Below are 15,471 nucleotides of genomic sequence, written 5' to 3'. Positions count from 1 at the left end.
AATACTTTAGTTCGACAAGAGTTGACTTTTAATAGAAACTCTCTGTAGATGATACTTTGCATTGTAAAATCAAATTATTTAAAGTAGTCATTTATCAAGTACATTCTTGAATAATACTTCCTATTTTCGGCTTCATTGTATAAATAGACTCTAAGCCACACAAACAAGATCAGAATCAAACCCTTCTTTCATACAAAAAAAAAATATCATCACACAACTTTAACTTGCCTCAAAGCTTCATTTTTGATTAACACACACAGTAGTAGACTTCTATTGTCCATTAATCAATATGTTATCGAGCAACAGCAGCAGAAGAAGAAGTATCAATCTCATCCATCAAATTCAATCCATCACCAAAAACAATGGAAAGTTTATACTTGGAAGTGCGGCCAACTGGACTACCACTAATTGGAATCAATCTACAAAATTCATCGGAGAAAGAACATTCAGTACTCACTCTTGTTTAAATGGGCCAGAGTTGAAAAAGCAACAGAAAATGGATGATTATAAATATTCGGCTAGAGAAATACCATCCCAGGTCACTCCCACCTATTTTGAAGCAACTTTTGTTGTCAATTCAGTTGAAGAAACTAGAAATTTGGCCGAAAGATTTTCATCCATGTTGGAATCTACAGATGTTGTCTTATTAATTGGTGATATGGGAAGTGGAAAATCTGTTTTTGCAAGACACGTTATCAGAGTATTGGAAAAGGATATGAATCTCAATGTTCCATCACCAACATTTTTGCTAGATAATATTTACGAATCCAAAATGACGAGCAAGAAAGTGTAAGTTTCGTATTATTACAATGAATTTTAATTTAACAAATATAATAATTTAATAGTCCTATTCATCATATTGACCTCTATAGATTGGAACGATTTGATAGATTGGATTTACCATCTGTTTTTTCAAGTGGAATTTCGCTCATTGAATGGGGAAATAGATTATTGGAAGAAGATGTGATGAAGCAACCACATCACACTATCATCAAAGATGCCATGTCAGACACAACCAAATGTCACATTCTCTGTATTATTTTCGAACCAGTCGATACAGACATGAACTCTGAAGTGGCAGATGAGCAAGACGAAAAGAGAATTATTACCTTCCACTCGGCAGATACAGCATGGAAAGATCGTTTGAATTTACTCTCTCATTAATTGTACCATAAAACCCTAAAGAAATGATTTAGATTTTCAATTTACCTTGCAGGTACTTGTGTAATAATTTTCAATTTTTAAATTCACAACAAAAAAATGTTATCACGACAATTTACCAAACAATTACTCCGATTGCCAACAGGATATAACCAAAGATTGGCCACTACCTTCTCATCAAGATGTTTTTCCACTCAATTTTCTAATAGATTATTATCCAATAATACAACAACAACAAATACCTCATCAGAACAATCAGAAAGTAAAGAAGAAAAAACCTCAACATTATCGGAACCAGTGGTAGAAAATTCACCAGCCCAAGAACCTACCACAACAACCAACGAACAACAAACCAATACCTCATCAGAACAATCAACAACATCAGAAAATGTTTTTAATTTGCAATCGACAGCTTCTCTCATCATGGACTCTGCCGAAAGTCTGAAACAAAAGAGAGAAATGTTACAAAAAGAATTGGAATCCCGTAAGGATGCAGAAGTCATGTTAAAGAAGGTTATTTATAGAGGTATTCGTGCATTTGGTGTTCTGTTTATTTCTGTTTGTTTATTGATTTGGGCTGTAAAGAGGAAGAATTTGGAAGCCAAGGTTAAAAAGTTCAATGACAAGATTAAAAAGAGTGAAGAGAAGGAACAAGAATTGGAAAGAGAGCTCGAAGCTAATTTCTCTTACATTAAAAAAGATATTGAAAATAAGAATGGTACTTCAACCAGTCAATAGATGCTAATATTTTAGAATCGGCTTACATCTTTAATTTGAATTGTAAACAGAGCATAACAAATTTCAAATGGACTTTGTCAAACTAAAAATAATCATCAATAAAAAACAAGTAATATTATTTTTTTAAATAAAAAACACAAAAAAATATTGCATCGCATCATCATGTCTGAAATTCAAAACTTCCAAACATTCGATCCTTTCAGAGATTCCGCAGACAACAACCAACTTTCAACCACTGTTACTGAACAAAACTTCGTTCACATCAGAGTCCAAAAGCGTAACGGTAGAAAATGTGTTACTATTGTTGAAGGATTGCCTCGTAATTTCAAGTTTAAGAAATTCATCAGTGGTGTCAAGCATAAATTCTGTTGCAACGGAACAATAGTAGAAGATGAAAAGGCAGGTAAAGTTATCCAAGTTTCTGGAGATCAACGAGGCAATATTTCTGAATTTTTGCTCGAAGAAGGTATTGTCACCAAGGAATCTCTTAAAGTCCACGGTTTCTAAACATTTCAATGTTTAATAATCTCAGATTATTTACTCACTCTCAATTTTCCCTCTCTACCACCCAACACCTTTTCCTAATCATCATCAAACAATAAAACATAATTTAAAATTTATTCGTGTTCTTGTTGTTGGTATTTATCAATGATGTTACACGAGTTAACATCGCTGCGAATTTAATGCACAAATTGAAGTCTTTGCTTGACAAAAACTGCCTCTAAATTACTTGAATGGTTTTGGTCCTGTTGATTTCGTCTTCTCTTTTGTAATCGAAGCCTTCTTTGTTGAGTTCAAGCTAGCGACAGAAGGAGGTCTTGTTTTCTTCTTTAGAACAGGAGGATACCATTCCTTTGGCACTTCTCCAACAATGAGCTCTGGGTGTTTTTGGAAGAATTCTTGTAAGCCTCCACTAAGAACTACAATATTATCAAAACCCTTTTCAAAGAGAAGGTTGGCAGCAGGACAAGCAATCTTTTCGTCCCTGTCATATATTACAATTTTTTTGAGAGGATGATTTTTCTTAATAATTCCAATAAGGTTCCAATTTTAAAGATTTAAACACTTACAAAAGAAAGCATTTCAGGTGTAAATGGATTAACAGTTCTATTCACTGTAGCAGCTGGATATCTATAAGCTGTCTGGATGTGACATACTGAATATTCATCTGTATCTCTAACATCCAATAAGAGTACCATATTATCCACATCATGAACATCTTCCTTCAATCTGGTTTTTACAAGGATTGGATCAGATTGATGCACTGCTAATTTGGCTTCAGAGAATGTGCAAGAAGCCATAGATGAATACAAGCTTTTTGATCCACTTGGTGATGGTGGAGCATGTTCTAGAGGCTCTGTTTGTGAGGTGTTATTTTGCGAATTTAATTTGAGAAGAATGAGTTTCATTAATTCAGTTCCTTTCATTCTCTTAAAGTTTTCAACTTTTTTAAATAATTTAGAATCGCCTGTTGTTAGGAAAGTAATGTTCGGAAACATTCAAGATCTTTGAACTTACCTGAATCATCCTTCTTTTTTACTTTTCCTGTATCCAGTGATGATCTTACATCTTTAAAACAAACACTTGATGGTGCCTTCTTCTCCAAAATCTATTGTTGTTATTTTGATTTAAATTAAAACAAAAGAATAATTAGACCATCATCATCATACAATATATTCCCAACCTACCTTAGCATCACCAATAGGTTTAAAATAGCAGCTCATAATACAACAGTGCAGTATAATGGAGATTAAAAATCCAAAGTTGAATTTTTTTTTGATTTGAAATTTGTACTCTGATTGGCGGGAAACTATTTTTGTTGAGTAGTAACAGATAGCTCCTAGACTGTTATTTCAGTTAGTACTAATTTTCAAATATCTTTACAAGATGTGATTTGTTACAGGGAGAGAGTGTGATTGGACAGGTTGAATGACTTATCAAATGATTTTGAATACACTTGTAACAGAATACAAAGCCAGAAACTGTCAATAAAGTGGCATTTCTTCTTTCCTTCTTACACAATGGACATAATCTTGGGTTTGTTGGTATTTCTAGACCTCCTGGAGTTCTCTCTGGTTGTGAAGGTGGAGGTGGAATGATGATATTTCCCTTTGTGAGAAGTGATGATTCATTATTGAAATACCATTCAAAGAATTTGAAAAGGAAGGCTATTGCTAAGAGTAAATGAGTTGAGTAATCAGAAATTGAGTATAAAAATTTGATAATGTAACCAAAAAGAGATCCAAATAAATTTCCCCCCAATTTTTTGAAAGATTCAATGAGATTATTTCTCTTGATATTCATAGCACTCAAATGTTGTACATGTTCTGATGGTGATAATCTCTTAAGACATAGTCCAATCAAATACATGAAAGGATTATGATATTTGAAATCTCTCTTTAACAGATAGAGGAACATGAAAAAGAAATGAGAGCCCTCATAGGCAGTACTAATATATGGCCATAATTTCATAAAGTATGTCCTAACAATTTTTGAAAATCTATGATATCCCATATTACTTGACTCCTCTTGCAGCATTTCCGAAGGAATAATTGAATTATCCAATTCTGTAGAATTTCTAATATCTGACAAGGCATGCTCTCTTCTCAAATCAACATATAAATTTTCCAATTTATCCTTTATATAAGGAACAAAGACAAGATATGCAAGACTTTGTGCTCTCTGTTTGCTGGTAAGAAATGAAGGTTTTGATTGATTATCAGGTGTAAATTGATTTGCATCCACTCGTTTCAATCCAAATAAATGCTCGGCAAAAGAAGAGTCAAAATTTGAGAGAAAATGTCTCTCGATCACAAGTTGAAGTATTCCAAATAATTCATCATAATATTTCAAAATGTTCAAATATCTAAAATTGCGTTGTGCAGCCATTGACAAGATGTATCGGAGCGCTGATTTTAATCCAGAAATCATTCTTTCCTGTGTCATTATTTCAAAGAATGTTGGCTGAAACATGGAAATTGATGATCGGCTTGATGCCGATGAATTATTATCAGATGTTGGTTGATATTGTGATGAGAGAAAGGACATTTTTTTAATAATTTCGTATTCATCATAAATTATTTAATATTAAAATTGAAAGAAAAAATGAAAAAGATTGGACAAAGCATTCTCAGACTCAATCGTCTTTATAAAACTTCTTCATCATTGACATTTTTCGGAAATACTAGAGTACAATTGAAAACTTTCTCACTTCATCATGGTGGTGTGGTATTAAATCAAAAGCCAGGTTTGTCCAACAAGGCCATCGATACAAATCCAAATTTAAAACCAGAAAAACCATCACACCTCATACAGGCACCATTTCACGAATCAATACTTTCGAAAAAGATTAGTGATGCTGCTAAGAATGCAGAGGAATTTTGGGTTTTAGATAACAAGGATGCCATCAAGTATTTGGAAAAGAAAATTGTTACTTTTTCGGAAGAAATTGATGAAAGTGATGAACATTACCAAGTCAGTATTTACAAGCTGAAAGAACTTCTTGGCACAATGTTCTTTTCTTTGGGAGAATATGAAAAATCAAAGCCATTATTTGAGGAATTAAGATCATTCTACCTGGAACAATGTGAAAAGATCCCAACTGAATCTTTGACAAAATATGAAATTTCTGACATTTGTGTAAATTTACATGATTGTTATGTAGCTACTGGAAATATTAATGAAGCCAATCAAATTCTCGAAAAATCTTTGGAATTGTGTGAAAATAGATCGGTTTTGGCCTCAACTATTATTGAAAAATTATCTTACAACTTGTTATCAATTTCACAAGATAAGAGGTATGACCTCAGTCAAAAAACTGACATGTTGAAGGAGGGAATCAAGCTCGTTTCTGGAGCAATTGAAAAGGACGACACACATTGTGGACTACTCTATGCTAAGGGTATCTTTTTGGAAGAATTATCCAAAATTTTGCCAATCACACGAGTTGAAGAAAGAGAAAATTATCTGAAAGAGGCAGTCAGTTGTTATGATAAGATCTTAAAGATAGATCCAACTGAATACCATGCAGAGATGAATGCTGGTGATTGTCACTCAAAATTGGGTAATGATCAAGTTGCTCTTTCATTCTACAATAGATTTATTGATCACTTTAATTTATTTGTGAAGGATTGTGTTGCCAAAGGAAATAATATTGATTTTAATGCAGTTTATGTGGATATTTTGGTGAAATTAGGTATTGCTTACACAAAGTATGAGGATCATGAAATGGCACGTTCTCATTTCGCATACTGTATGGAATATATTGACACTTGTTTAAAGAAGAATCCAGCAAATGCACAAATATTGAAACAATACAAGGTCAATGCACTTAATAAGAGAGGTCTGTCATATTTCAGAAAGAAGGAGTATTGGAAATGTGTAAATGACAATACTGAAGCAATTAATATTGATAATACCTTCTTCCCTGCTTTCAGAGATAGATGCGAAGCCTATGAGGCATTGGGTCAAACAGAATTAGCAAAAGAGGATAGAACCATGGCTGAATACTTGAAACGTAAATATGTAGCAAATGTAATGTTCTAATCTTGATCACTGTCACTACTATCACCACTACTGCCACTATCACTGTTGTCCTCTACTCGTTTTCTTTTCAATGCTGATGAAGAACCGAGAAGAGAATTCATAATATTCATATATGCCACCATATCCTGTTCAATATTTTTGCTTTCTTGTGGAGTAAAATCCTTTCCAATTCTCAAATTTACAACTTCATCTTTTTCTTCCAATTTTTGTTCATCCTCTGTTGGTCCATCTATATCTGTAATTAGGCTTGTTTTTTGTTTTTGTTCTAATACTCCCAATACTACATTCATCTCCACATAGGGTTTATGTTCGGATTCTTCTTCATCATTATAATTTTCCTCTTGAAGTTGAGCACCATCTTGTTCCTCCTCATCATCATTCTCAATAATTTCAACACAATCCGAAAAGCCTTCAACTTCACCACTTTCTAGCTTTTCGTTTGCTTCTTTAATTTGTGGTAAAAAGCTTTGTAGTCTGGACAAGAGCTCGGAAGGAGCAAATCTAGGCATTCCTTCATTTGTGCCATCTTGTTGCTGTGATAATTTGAGAAAGGATGGTTTACTAATAGGATTTGAATTTTCTTTCTTTTTGTTCAAATTGTCTTCAATATCCAAGAGAAGGGAAGATGATGATGAATGAGTGTTGTTGCTTGATGACATTTTTTCTTTTCTTCCTTCACCAAACATTTAGAGTACAATAAGTTTAGACAAACATAGCAACCAAACTTGAATTCTTTGGTCTAATCTTTGCCACAGTGATAATTTGACATACAAGCTCAACAATCCATTGAGCCATTGACAATTATTTGAAATGGGAACTTATTCTTAGTTGGAGCTCAATTTCCATTCTTTCACCTCAAAACCCTCAAGCCATTCTGATCAATCGCACTACAATAATGTCTCCAGAGTACAATGCGCGGGAATAACAAGTTCATATTCAAAAAAATTAATAAATTTTCATCATTAAGGGATACATAGAGAAGAAATAGAGAATGACCACCGATCAACCTGTTGATGTTTTAGGAGCAGAAGAAGATTCCGATGATGGAAGTGGAGAAGGAGCAAGAGATGAGCTTGAGAAGAAATATGGATACACTTATGGAGAATTTCTTGTAATTTTCGGATGGCTAGGAAGTATTGCAATGTTGGGAGTTTATATGTGGAGTGTTATATCTGGCTACTCTTATCTTCAGACCCATCCTCCAGTATCAGTGGATGTCACTTCTTATTCATCATTGAACTTTCCCAAGACAACATTTTGTTCATCAATACCAGATACAGCACTAAGTTTTACTGGATGCACAATTCCTGGAGGGAGTTGCACTGAAACTCTTTCATCATCAAAAATTACAGTAACACAGGCAGGTACTGTCTACACGTATCAGTGTTTTACATTTAATGGAGATGGAAAATCAAAATACAAATCAAATCAAAGTGGATATGGTGGATCAATTGCTTTTGAGTTTACACTTGATGATTTCTCAAAGATTAATAGTCTTAAAAGAGCTGGTCTTTATGTATTTTTCAATACTTATGATGAAGGTGTTTCTGTCGATAATGACCATGCCAAGTTCAATTTTGCATCAGTTGGAGATGATAACTTTTTCACTCTCTCTTTAGAGAACATTAAGAGATTAAAGACATCAGTCGAGTATAGAACTGATAACACACTCTATAAGGCAGTGAAGTCTTCTGTAAAATTAATTAACTATTCTGATGGAACAGTTGTGGTTTCTGTTGGTTATGGTAAATTGGACATTACAACTAGAAATGAATTCGAGTCTAAAACTTGGACTGAATTGATGGGAGAAATTGCTGGTATGTTGGGTGTATTGTTCGGCCTGGATCTCCTAAAAATGATAAGAGTTGGGTTTATTATATTCGAAGCAGTCAAAACTAAACAACACAGACTGGTCTATGAAGCTTTGAATTAAGGTTTAATAACCAACAATGTAATATAATACATTATGAATTTAATAAACATAATCGAGAAGCCATTCATCTCCCGCTTTTATGTTCAAGTTCATACACTCTCTGTAGAAACACCCCAAATACAATATGAACTACATGCTTAAAAAAATGAATTCAACTGTTCCCGTGCATACTCTTGTAGAAGGAGTTGAAAAGGTTGGAGAGAAAATAGGTATACAAATTTCTGCTCCAGCTGCTCCTAAAAAGAAATGGAAATTTGCAGTAAGGGATATTTTCGCAATTATTGGTTGGTTGATTTTTCTAGGATTTAGTGGCTGGTATATTTATGACGTATCGGATACCTATGAGAAGAGTAAAAACCAGCCTACAACAACAATCTCGTATGTCACTCAGGATAAGATGGAATTTCCTGGGATGACCATTTGTAATTATAATGCCAAGCCTCCTTCCGAAGCTTGTGATTATTGTGATATTACTTTTACTGGAGCTTATTCTTACTCCAGCTCTGGAGTAAAGTCTTCAACAACCATTACAAATCAAAAGAAGGAGATTGTAACTTCTGGACTGAAATTTAATTGTTATTTTCTTAATAATGAAATTAAGAGTATTAAGACAACATCAACTGCAGGATTTGGAGGATCAATATCATTGAACTTTAAAATGAAAGCTCCTACTGCAGGGAAATATGGTGCTCAGATTTCATTCCATGAAATAGCTGCTGAAGCTGACATTTTTGCAGAGACACAATTTGCTTCTCCATACAAGGATAATATGTATACTCTGAATAAGGTGACAAAGAACTTTCTTGATGGGAATTCAACTACACTGTGGGAGCCAACCTTGTCACAAATCAAAATATCGAATGCCAGTTCTGCAGATATTATTATCTCTGTCTCTTATGGAACGCTTGATGTTCAAGTTATTGATGAAGTCCTATCGACAGATATTCCAGGTTTATTGGGTTCTATTGCTGGTATTATCGGTTTAACAATGGGGTTAGATATTATGAAAATGTTGAGAGGTCTTCTTGAGGTTCCATATGCTGTTCACCAAAAGTCAATCAGAGGCATTTGGAAGATTTTCAATTAGCTTATTCAATTAATTAATTTCAATTGAGCTTAACTTTACAAAATGGAGATCCGCTTTTCCTTCCAAAACTAAAATGGTCCATACTCTTGGTTGAATGGAAAAACGCGAAAATTTATTTATTAAATTATTATAAAAAAATGACTTTAAAGACTCGTGCTGTTATTGTTGCCGCTCAAAGAACACCAATCGGTTCCTTCCTTGGTAAACTCTCTGGATTTGATGCACCAAAATTAGGTTCATTGGCCATTCGTTCTGCCCTTCAAAAATCAGGTGTTACACTCTCCGAAGTACAAGAAGTAATTATGGGCAATGTTATTTCTGCTAATTTGGGTCAAGCTCCAGCTCGCCAAGCTTGTATTCATGCTGGTCTTCCAGATAGTGTCGTTTGTACAACACTCAACAAGATGTGTGCTTCTGGTATGAAGGCTGTCATGTATGGTACTCAATCAATTGAATTAGGAATCCATAATTGTGTTGTTGCTGGTGGTTTTGAATCTATGAGTAATGCACCATATTATGTTCCACACGGAAGATCTGGTCACAGATTAGGTGATGGTAAATTGGTTGACTCAATTTTGAAGGATGGTTTGACTGATGCCTTCAGTAATGAACATATGGGTTGGTGTGCTGAACATACTGCCAAATCATTTGGTATTACTCGTGAAGATCAAGATAACTATGCAATTGAATCATATAATAGAGCTCGTGAAGCTAATGAAAAGGGATATATGGCTAATGAAATGTTCTCGATTGCTCTTCCAACAAAGAAGAAGGGTGATGTTGTCAGCTATCTCCAAAAAGATGAAGAATATACTAACATTAACTTTGATAAGGTTCCACAACTCAAGCCAGTTTTTATGAAGGATGGTACTGTCACCGCTGCCAATGCTTCCACACTGTCTGATGGTGGTGCTGCTTTAGTTTTGATGAGTGAACAAAAGGCCAAGAATGCTGGTTTGAAGCCAATTGCTAGAATTTTGGGTTATGGTGATGCTGAAAAGGCTCCAATTGATTTCCCAACTGCTCCTTCTGCTGCTGTTCCAATTGCTTTGAGACATGCTGGTGTTAATATTGGTGATGTTGATTTGTGGGAAGTTAATGAAGCTTTCTCTGTTGTTGCCCTTGCTAATATGAAGATTCTTGGATTGGATGTTAGTAATGTAAACATCTTTGGTGGTGCTGTTTCATTGGGTCACCCAATTGGTTGTTCAGGTGCTAGAATTCTCTGTACTTTGATCAGTGCTCTCCAACATAGAAATCAAGAAATTGGTTGTGCTTCCATTTGTAATGGTGGTGGTGGTGCTTCAGCAGTTGTTATTGAACGTCTTGCTTAAATTAATTCAATTGACCTGGTTGAAAAACAAAATATAGAGATTACAAAATTTTGAAAGCGAATAAAATCAATATTTATTAATAGACTCTGCATTTCATATTTAAAGGGTTATTTCTTAATGTTTTGAGGATATATGATACAATAATAGCTGTTATGACGTGATCTTAGCTTAAACAACAGATTGAGGTGTTTCAGTATTTCCCATCAAAGAATGAGAGTTTTCATCTTGAGATTCTCCATTAACGATTGAATTAGCTAGTGATGAACCCTCTCCAGCTCCACTCATTGTTGTGATTGTCTCTGCCTTTGGAGATTGCACCATTGGTGAGACAGGTGTCATTTCCAAATCATCTAATTGTTGCATTTTGGAAGTAGTTTCAATTTTCAAACTCTTTCTTGTTGCATTTGGATGAGTGTGAGAAGAGGTATCTGTTTGAGTATCATCCAAAGCACGTTGTTGATCTTCAGCAACTTCACGTCTCCACAATGGATTGTACAACAATAAAACGAAAACGACAAAGATTAGAATACCAACAGCTTGGCAGAAATAGTCCAAAATGTGTAAATATCCTGCAAATGAAGAGGTGAGGAAGCCAATAATTGCTGACAAGATTTGAAAGAAGGAACTGATAATCATACCAAACATTAAGCCAACAATCTTCATATAAGGCACATCCTTTTTTTGTTTCTTCTTTTGAGTTGGAGAAACTGCACTGGAAATGTTGCTTGAAGTTTTTTTCACAATACCAATTAATCTGATTGCCACAATTGAAAATACAATGAGTGTGAGGACACTTGTGAGGAAATAAACAATTAAAAGAACTACTTGGAGTGGAATACCAGCATTCTTATCAATAATAGACATTTTCACTAGTAAATTGAGTGTTGCATTAATTACAATGACAAGACCCAAGATGATGGAAGCCACAACTGAGAAAACAATGAGTGAGTAACGTAATCTTCTGTAAACTTTTTTAGACATGGAACCAGCAGCTGCAGCAGTTGTCAAACTAAATAACTTTAATATTTCAACATGAATAAATGTGATAAACTTACAAAATATCTTGAACGAAGGCCATAATGAGTGTGATGGCTACAACGACTGAATAGACAATAGCATTTTCCAAGACACCTGAAATCCACAATACAATTCTGTAACTAGGCAAGTCAGGCAGTGATTGCCAATCGATTTGGTTCATGTGAAGTGCAGTTGCATTGTAGACAACTCTAATGCACAACCCAACAACCTCCACCACAATTAGGATGGCCACGAGAATGAAAAGTAATCTCTGGTTACGTTTCATCTCTTGTCTTTGTTTATAATAAAAGGCAATTAGGATGATAAAAACAGGAACTAAAGTCAATATGAAGAAGCCAGAATTGACCAGACTTCCAATGTTTTCAGCAGCTTCAGGTATTTTGCCAGAAGTAAAATTGATACCTTTGCTGCTACTTGTTGAATTGCTGGCCAGAGATTCAGTTACGCCTAGAAGCTCCAGGTAGGGTATTGTGTTATGGAATGGCTCATTAGAAAGGTGTTGAGTATTCATGATGTTTGAATTAATTTTTTTCAACTTTCTCTATTTGATTTGTTTAAATTTGAATATTGCATGTTTAAGAGGTGAAACATTATAACATACGCGCACTGTCTGTATGACTCTAAACTAAGGGCGAGCATTACAAATTCAATGATTTCAATCCCTTTATTCTCTCTTACTTAAATTGAGATTCACTTGTCATTTTTAAATTTATTTTGACGGAGGATATTTTGAATTTCATTTGGATTTGGCAAATAAAGAATCTCAAACATCCCAAACGTTGTGTGCTAGAGTATAAGGTATAACAATCATCAAGTAAAGGCCACCAATTACAAACTCACAAAATGCAAATAATGCACAGGAAACAACATATGGAATGTTGGCTCCATCAAGAGTGGCTGCAAGAACAACCAAAGCAACAAACAATGGAATGGTAAAACACCATGGACATGCAACAAACGAATAATATGCTCGTTGGTATCTTTCTGGGTCATTCTTATTTTTGGTGGTTGCCTTTGAAAATTCTTCAGTAATGACATCCACTGAAGTGCTTATTGTTTTCTTGTCTAAATTGGTTTTGGTGCAAATTTCCCATGTTATCCACGACGGCAATCCACATAAAAGAATGAACATTACTATCCATAGAGGTACAAACACAGAACTCCAAGAAGATACAATAATCCCATCAATTTTGAGGGGTACCAGAATCATCTCCAATCCTACCATAAATAGTATGAGAAATATAAATACAATAATGGTAAGTGTGGATATGTCAGTAATATCTTGAATATGCATTTGATTATCAAACTCTTTAAAGACAGAAAGCTTGGCTGTCTCTTTCTTTCTTTCCCTGGTCTTTGGTGTTGAAACCATTTCATCAGTTTTTCTTGATGTTGTTTCAGTTTCATCATCAAATGCAGTAGAGTCATCAAAAGTATCCTCAAGATCCTCATCTGTATCATTTCCCATATCTTCATCTTCACTCAACTCTATAAAATCATCATCGTATGGTTGTGCAATATATTTGGCTTTTGAGTAGAATTCTCTTCTCTTATGAGATCTCAGTCTATAAGCAAAATAAAAGTATTCAGGACTATTTACACTCAGGTTGGGTCTATCCTTTCTCATATCTTGGAATTGAATTCTTCTTTTGACATACTTATGCAAAATATATGCAAAGCAAAATCCAACAAACATGATATAGATACAAAGGCATGGAATGGAGAAGGAAGTCCATAAAGAGGTTTTAAACCAAAACCACTTTAAACCAAACAGTAAAGAGCAAAAATAGAATGTGTACTGTCCGAGTACAATAACAAGAAAATGGATAAAGTGAGAAATGTCATAAAATCCATTCTTGCAGAAAATGGTCTCTCTCAAACCAAGTGAAACATTTCCAACAATGGAAAACAGGAATGATGTGAAGAAAGGCAAAAAAACAAAGAGTAAAGTATTTCTATCATTCTTTGGAATTACACCATCCTCTTGTAGGCCAAACACTACAGTGGAAATCATGAAACATATTATTGCAACTAATGGATTCAATACAAATGAGTTGAATAGGAAGTATCTTCTTGATTTTTCGTGTCTGTTTTGAGATAGAAGACGTTGCTTGAGGAGGTGCTTCTTCTTTCTCAATAAGATTAAATTATATCTAAATTTGCTTCTTTGAGGAAAATCAAAATCTTTAGAATATGAAAGAAGCATTGGATTTGCTTGAATTGATCTCGAATTGAAAAAATTAAAGTATCTCTCCTTCCACAAATAATCCAAGCACAACAAGACATACCACCTCTTACAGAGCATGTTGTAATTGTTATCCTCTGCATATTGAATTCCAACAAATGAGAAAATGTGCAGCATAATATTATCTGGTAAGCTTAGAACATTTGTAGTATCCTTATACTTGTCTACATTATTACTTGTGACAGTAGAGGTCTTGTTTCCAGAAAAGAAAATATTACTTCCAATTGATAAAAGATTAGGCACTGAGGCATTGGTGAAGAAATTGCTTGCAATCATTCTTTGATCATCTTCAGCCCTTGGAGAGGATGTGAGTCTCTTGGAAATTTGATGATGTAAATTATTATCAATGATATTATCTTCTTGAAACCTTACTAGAGAGTTTCTATTTGGTGTAAAATCAGAAATGAGAGAGGGAGGTAATTTGGATTGTCTATGAGAATTGTTTGACCTTTCAGATACAGTATTGGTTTGGTATTGTATATTCCTTTCTCTATGTCTTTTAGCTTTGTAACTCGAAGTTTCAGAGTAAGATGATTCAATACTGATAATATCAGATTTGTTACTGGTGCCACTATAATGTCTTGATATATTTACGGTTGGTGTAGTGGTGGTATGTTTGTGTAGTGATGATGTTGGTGTATTATTATTTACATGGTGTCTTGTAGCAGCTGATGAAAAAGGAATCGAAGGAGGAGATGGAGTCGTGATTACCGAATGTTGTTGTTTAATTGATGAATTAGAACTTGTCGGATAGGGATTTGCAGAGGGAGAAACTCTACCATCCTGTATTTGATGATGGGGCTGAATGTTTAATTGTTGAAGAGGAGAGGGTTGGTTACTACTTGTTGTTGTTGCCGTACTATTGTTACTATTGGATCGCGCAGAGTTTGGTTGGGTCGGATTTGATAGAACAATATCATCATAGAGGTTTTCCTCTTGTGTTGAATCTGAAATTATATCATCTTCTGTATTCATAAAACTAGTATTGGATTCACCATTATCCTCAAAGACAATATCTGTAGATGTATTATTATTGGGAATATGGTGAGAATTTGGAGAGGTATGATGTTTGGAAATGGCTACGATAATATCTTCATTCTTTGGAATTATTATTTCCGGAAGGTTAGGGTGATTCCGAGTTGTTGTAGAGGTTGTTGAAGAATGATTTGATGATGAATTTTCGGAATGGTTATTAGAAGTTTGTTGCAATTGATTATTTGTCGTTGAAATTGTTGTTATGACTTCATCCAATTCTATGGAACCTGTCGGTAAACTAGTAGCATGTTTGTTCTCTTCTTCATGATGATCATGTTCGGTCATTGTGTGGCAAACCAACAGTTAATCGGTTTTCATTAGAGAACAAGATATTGTTTGGAATCTTTTTTTGTAA

At 34.3% G+C, this 15,471-nt stretch overlaps 10 protein-coding genes across 10 annotated transcripts; 6 read left to right on the top strand and 4 right to left on the bottom strand.

The window, feature by feature from the left end:
- Positions 1-214: 214 nt before the first annotated feature.
- NAEGRDRAFT_57360 (uncharacterized protein) lies at positions 215-2,024 on the top strand. Its single transcript, XM_002680031.1, has 2 exons — positions 215-789; positions 1,371-2,024. The coding sequence occupies exons 1-2, from the start codon at positions 290-292 to the stop codon at positions 1,897-1,899; spliced, it is 1,029 nt and encodes a 342-aa protein (XP_002680077.1). The 5' UTR covers positions 215-289; the 3' UTR covers positions 1,900-2,024.
- A 37-nt stretch (positions 2,025-2,061) lies between these two features.
- Positions 2,062-2,406, top strand: NAEGRDRAFT_31770 (uncharacterized protein; the record flags this gene model as incomplete). The annotated part of the gene is made up of 1 exon (XM_002680030.1): positions 2,062-2,406. One exon carries the CDS (start codon positions 2,062-2,064, stop codon positions 2,404-2,406), a length of 345 nt encoding a protein of 114 aa, XP_002680076.1.
- A 219-nt stretch (positions 2,407-2,625) lies between these two features.
- On the bottom strand, positions 2,626-3,098 carry NAEGRDRAFT_31695 (uncharacterized protein; the record flags this gene model as incomplete). The annotated part of the gene is made up of 2 exons (XM_002679915.1): positions 2,626-2,922; positions 2,970-3,098. 2 exons carry the CDS (start codon positions 3,096-3,098, stop codon positions 2,626-2,628), a joined length of 426 nt encoding a protein of 141 aa, XP_002679961.1.
- Positions 3,099-3,762: 664 nt separating this feature from the next.
- On the bottom strand, positions 3,763-4,872 carry NAEGRDRAFT_31793 (Peroxin 12 (Pex12), putative; the record flags this gene model as incomplete). Its single annotated transcript, XM_002679914.1, has 1 exon — positions 3,763-4,872. One exon carries the CDS (start codon positions 4,870-4,872, stop codon positions 3,763-3,765), a length of 1,110 nt encoding a protein of 369 aa, XP_002679960.1.
- Positions 4,873-5,004: 132 nt separating this feature from the next.
- Positions 5,005-6,444, top strand: NAEGRDRAFT_64712 (uncharacterized protein; the record flags this gene model as incomplete). Its single annotated transcript, XM_002680029.1, has 1 exon — positions 5,005-6,444. One exon carries the CDS (start codon positions 5,005-5,007, stop codon positions 6,442-6,444), a length of 1,440 nt encoding a protein of 479 aa, XP_002680075.1.
- Positions 6,441-7,103, bottom strand: NAEGRDRAFT_47227 (uncharacterized protein; the record flags this gene model as incomplete). Its single annotated transcript, XM_002679913.1, has 1 exon — positions 6,441-7,103. The coding sequence occupies one exon, from the start codon at positions 7,101-7,103 to the stop codon at positions 6,441-6,443; it is 663 nt and encodes a 220-aa protein (XP_002679959.1).
- Positions 7,104-7,435: 332 nt separating this feature from the next.
- NAEGRDRAFT_64711 (uncharacterized protein) lies at positions 7,436-8,377 on the top strand (the record flags this gene model as incomplete). The annotated part of the gene is made up of 1 exon (XM_002680028.1): positions 7,436-8,377. One exon carries the CDS (start codon positions 7,436-7,438, stop codon positions 8,375-8,377), a length of 942 nt encoding a protein of 313 aa, XP_002680074.1.
- Positions 8,378-8,522: 145 nt separating this feature from the next.
- NAEGRDRAFT_64710 (uncharacterized protein) lies at positions 8,523-9,464 on the top strand (the record flags this gene model as incomplete). Its single annotated transcript, XM_002680027.1, has 1 exon — positions 8,523-9,464. One exon carries the CDS (start codon positions 8,523-8,525, stop codon positions 9,462-9,464), a length of 942 nt encoding a protein of 313 aa, XP_002680073.1.
- Positions 9,465-9,601: 137 nt separating this feature from the next.
- Positions 9,602-10,798, top strand: NAEGRDRAFT_60411 (uncharacterized protein; the record flags this gene model as incomplete). Its single annotated transcript, XM_002680026.1, has 1 exon — positions 9,602-10,798. The coding sequence occupies one exon, from the start codon at positions 9,602-9,604 to the stop codon at positions 10,796-10,798; it is 1,197 nt and encodes a 398-aa protein (XP_002680072.1).
- A 1,687-nt stretch (positions 10,799-12,485) lies between these two features.
- On the bottom strand, positions 12,486-15,401 carry NAEGRDRAFT_78867 (uncharacterized protein; the record flags this gene model as incomplete). Its single annotated transcript, XM_002679912.1, has 1 exon — positions 12,486-15,401. One exon carries the CDS (start codon positions 15,399-15,401, stop codon positions 12,600-12,602), a length of 2,802 nt encoding a protein of 933 aa, XP_002679958.1. The 3' UTR covers positions 12,486-12,599.
- Positions 15,402-15,471: the final 70 nt, after the last annotated feature.

The sequence above is a fragment of the Naegleria gruberi genome, assembly GCF_000004985.1.
Source record: "Naegleria gruberi genomic scaffold NAEGRscaffold_11, whole genome shotgun sequence".
Lineage (NCBI taxonomy): Eukaryota > Heterolobosea > Eutetramitea > Acrasida > Naegleriidae > Naegleria > Naegleria gruberi.
This window is presented reverse-complemented; position numbering and strand designations above follow the sequence as displayed.

Coding starts and splice junctions, on each gene's coding strand:
- NAEGRDRAFT_57360 (XM_002680031.1), top strand. CDS start 290: ATGTTATCGAGCAACAGCAGCAGAAGAAGAAGTATCAATCTCATCCAT. Junction 790..1,370: donor AAAATGACGAGCAAGAAAGT/GTAAGTTTCGTA, acceptor ATTTTCTAATAG/ATTATTATCCAATAATACAA.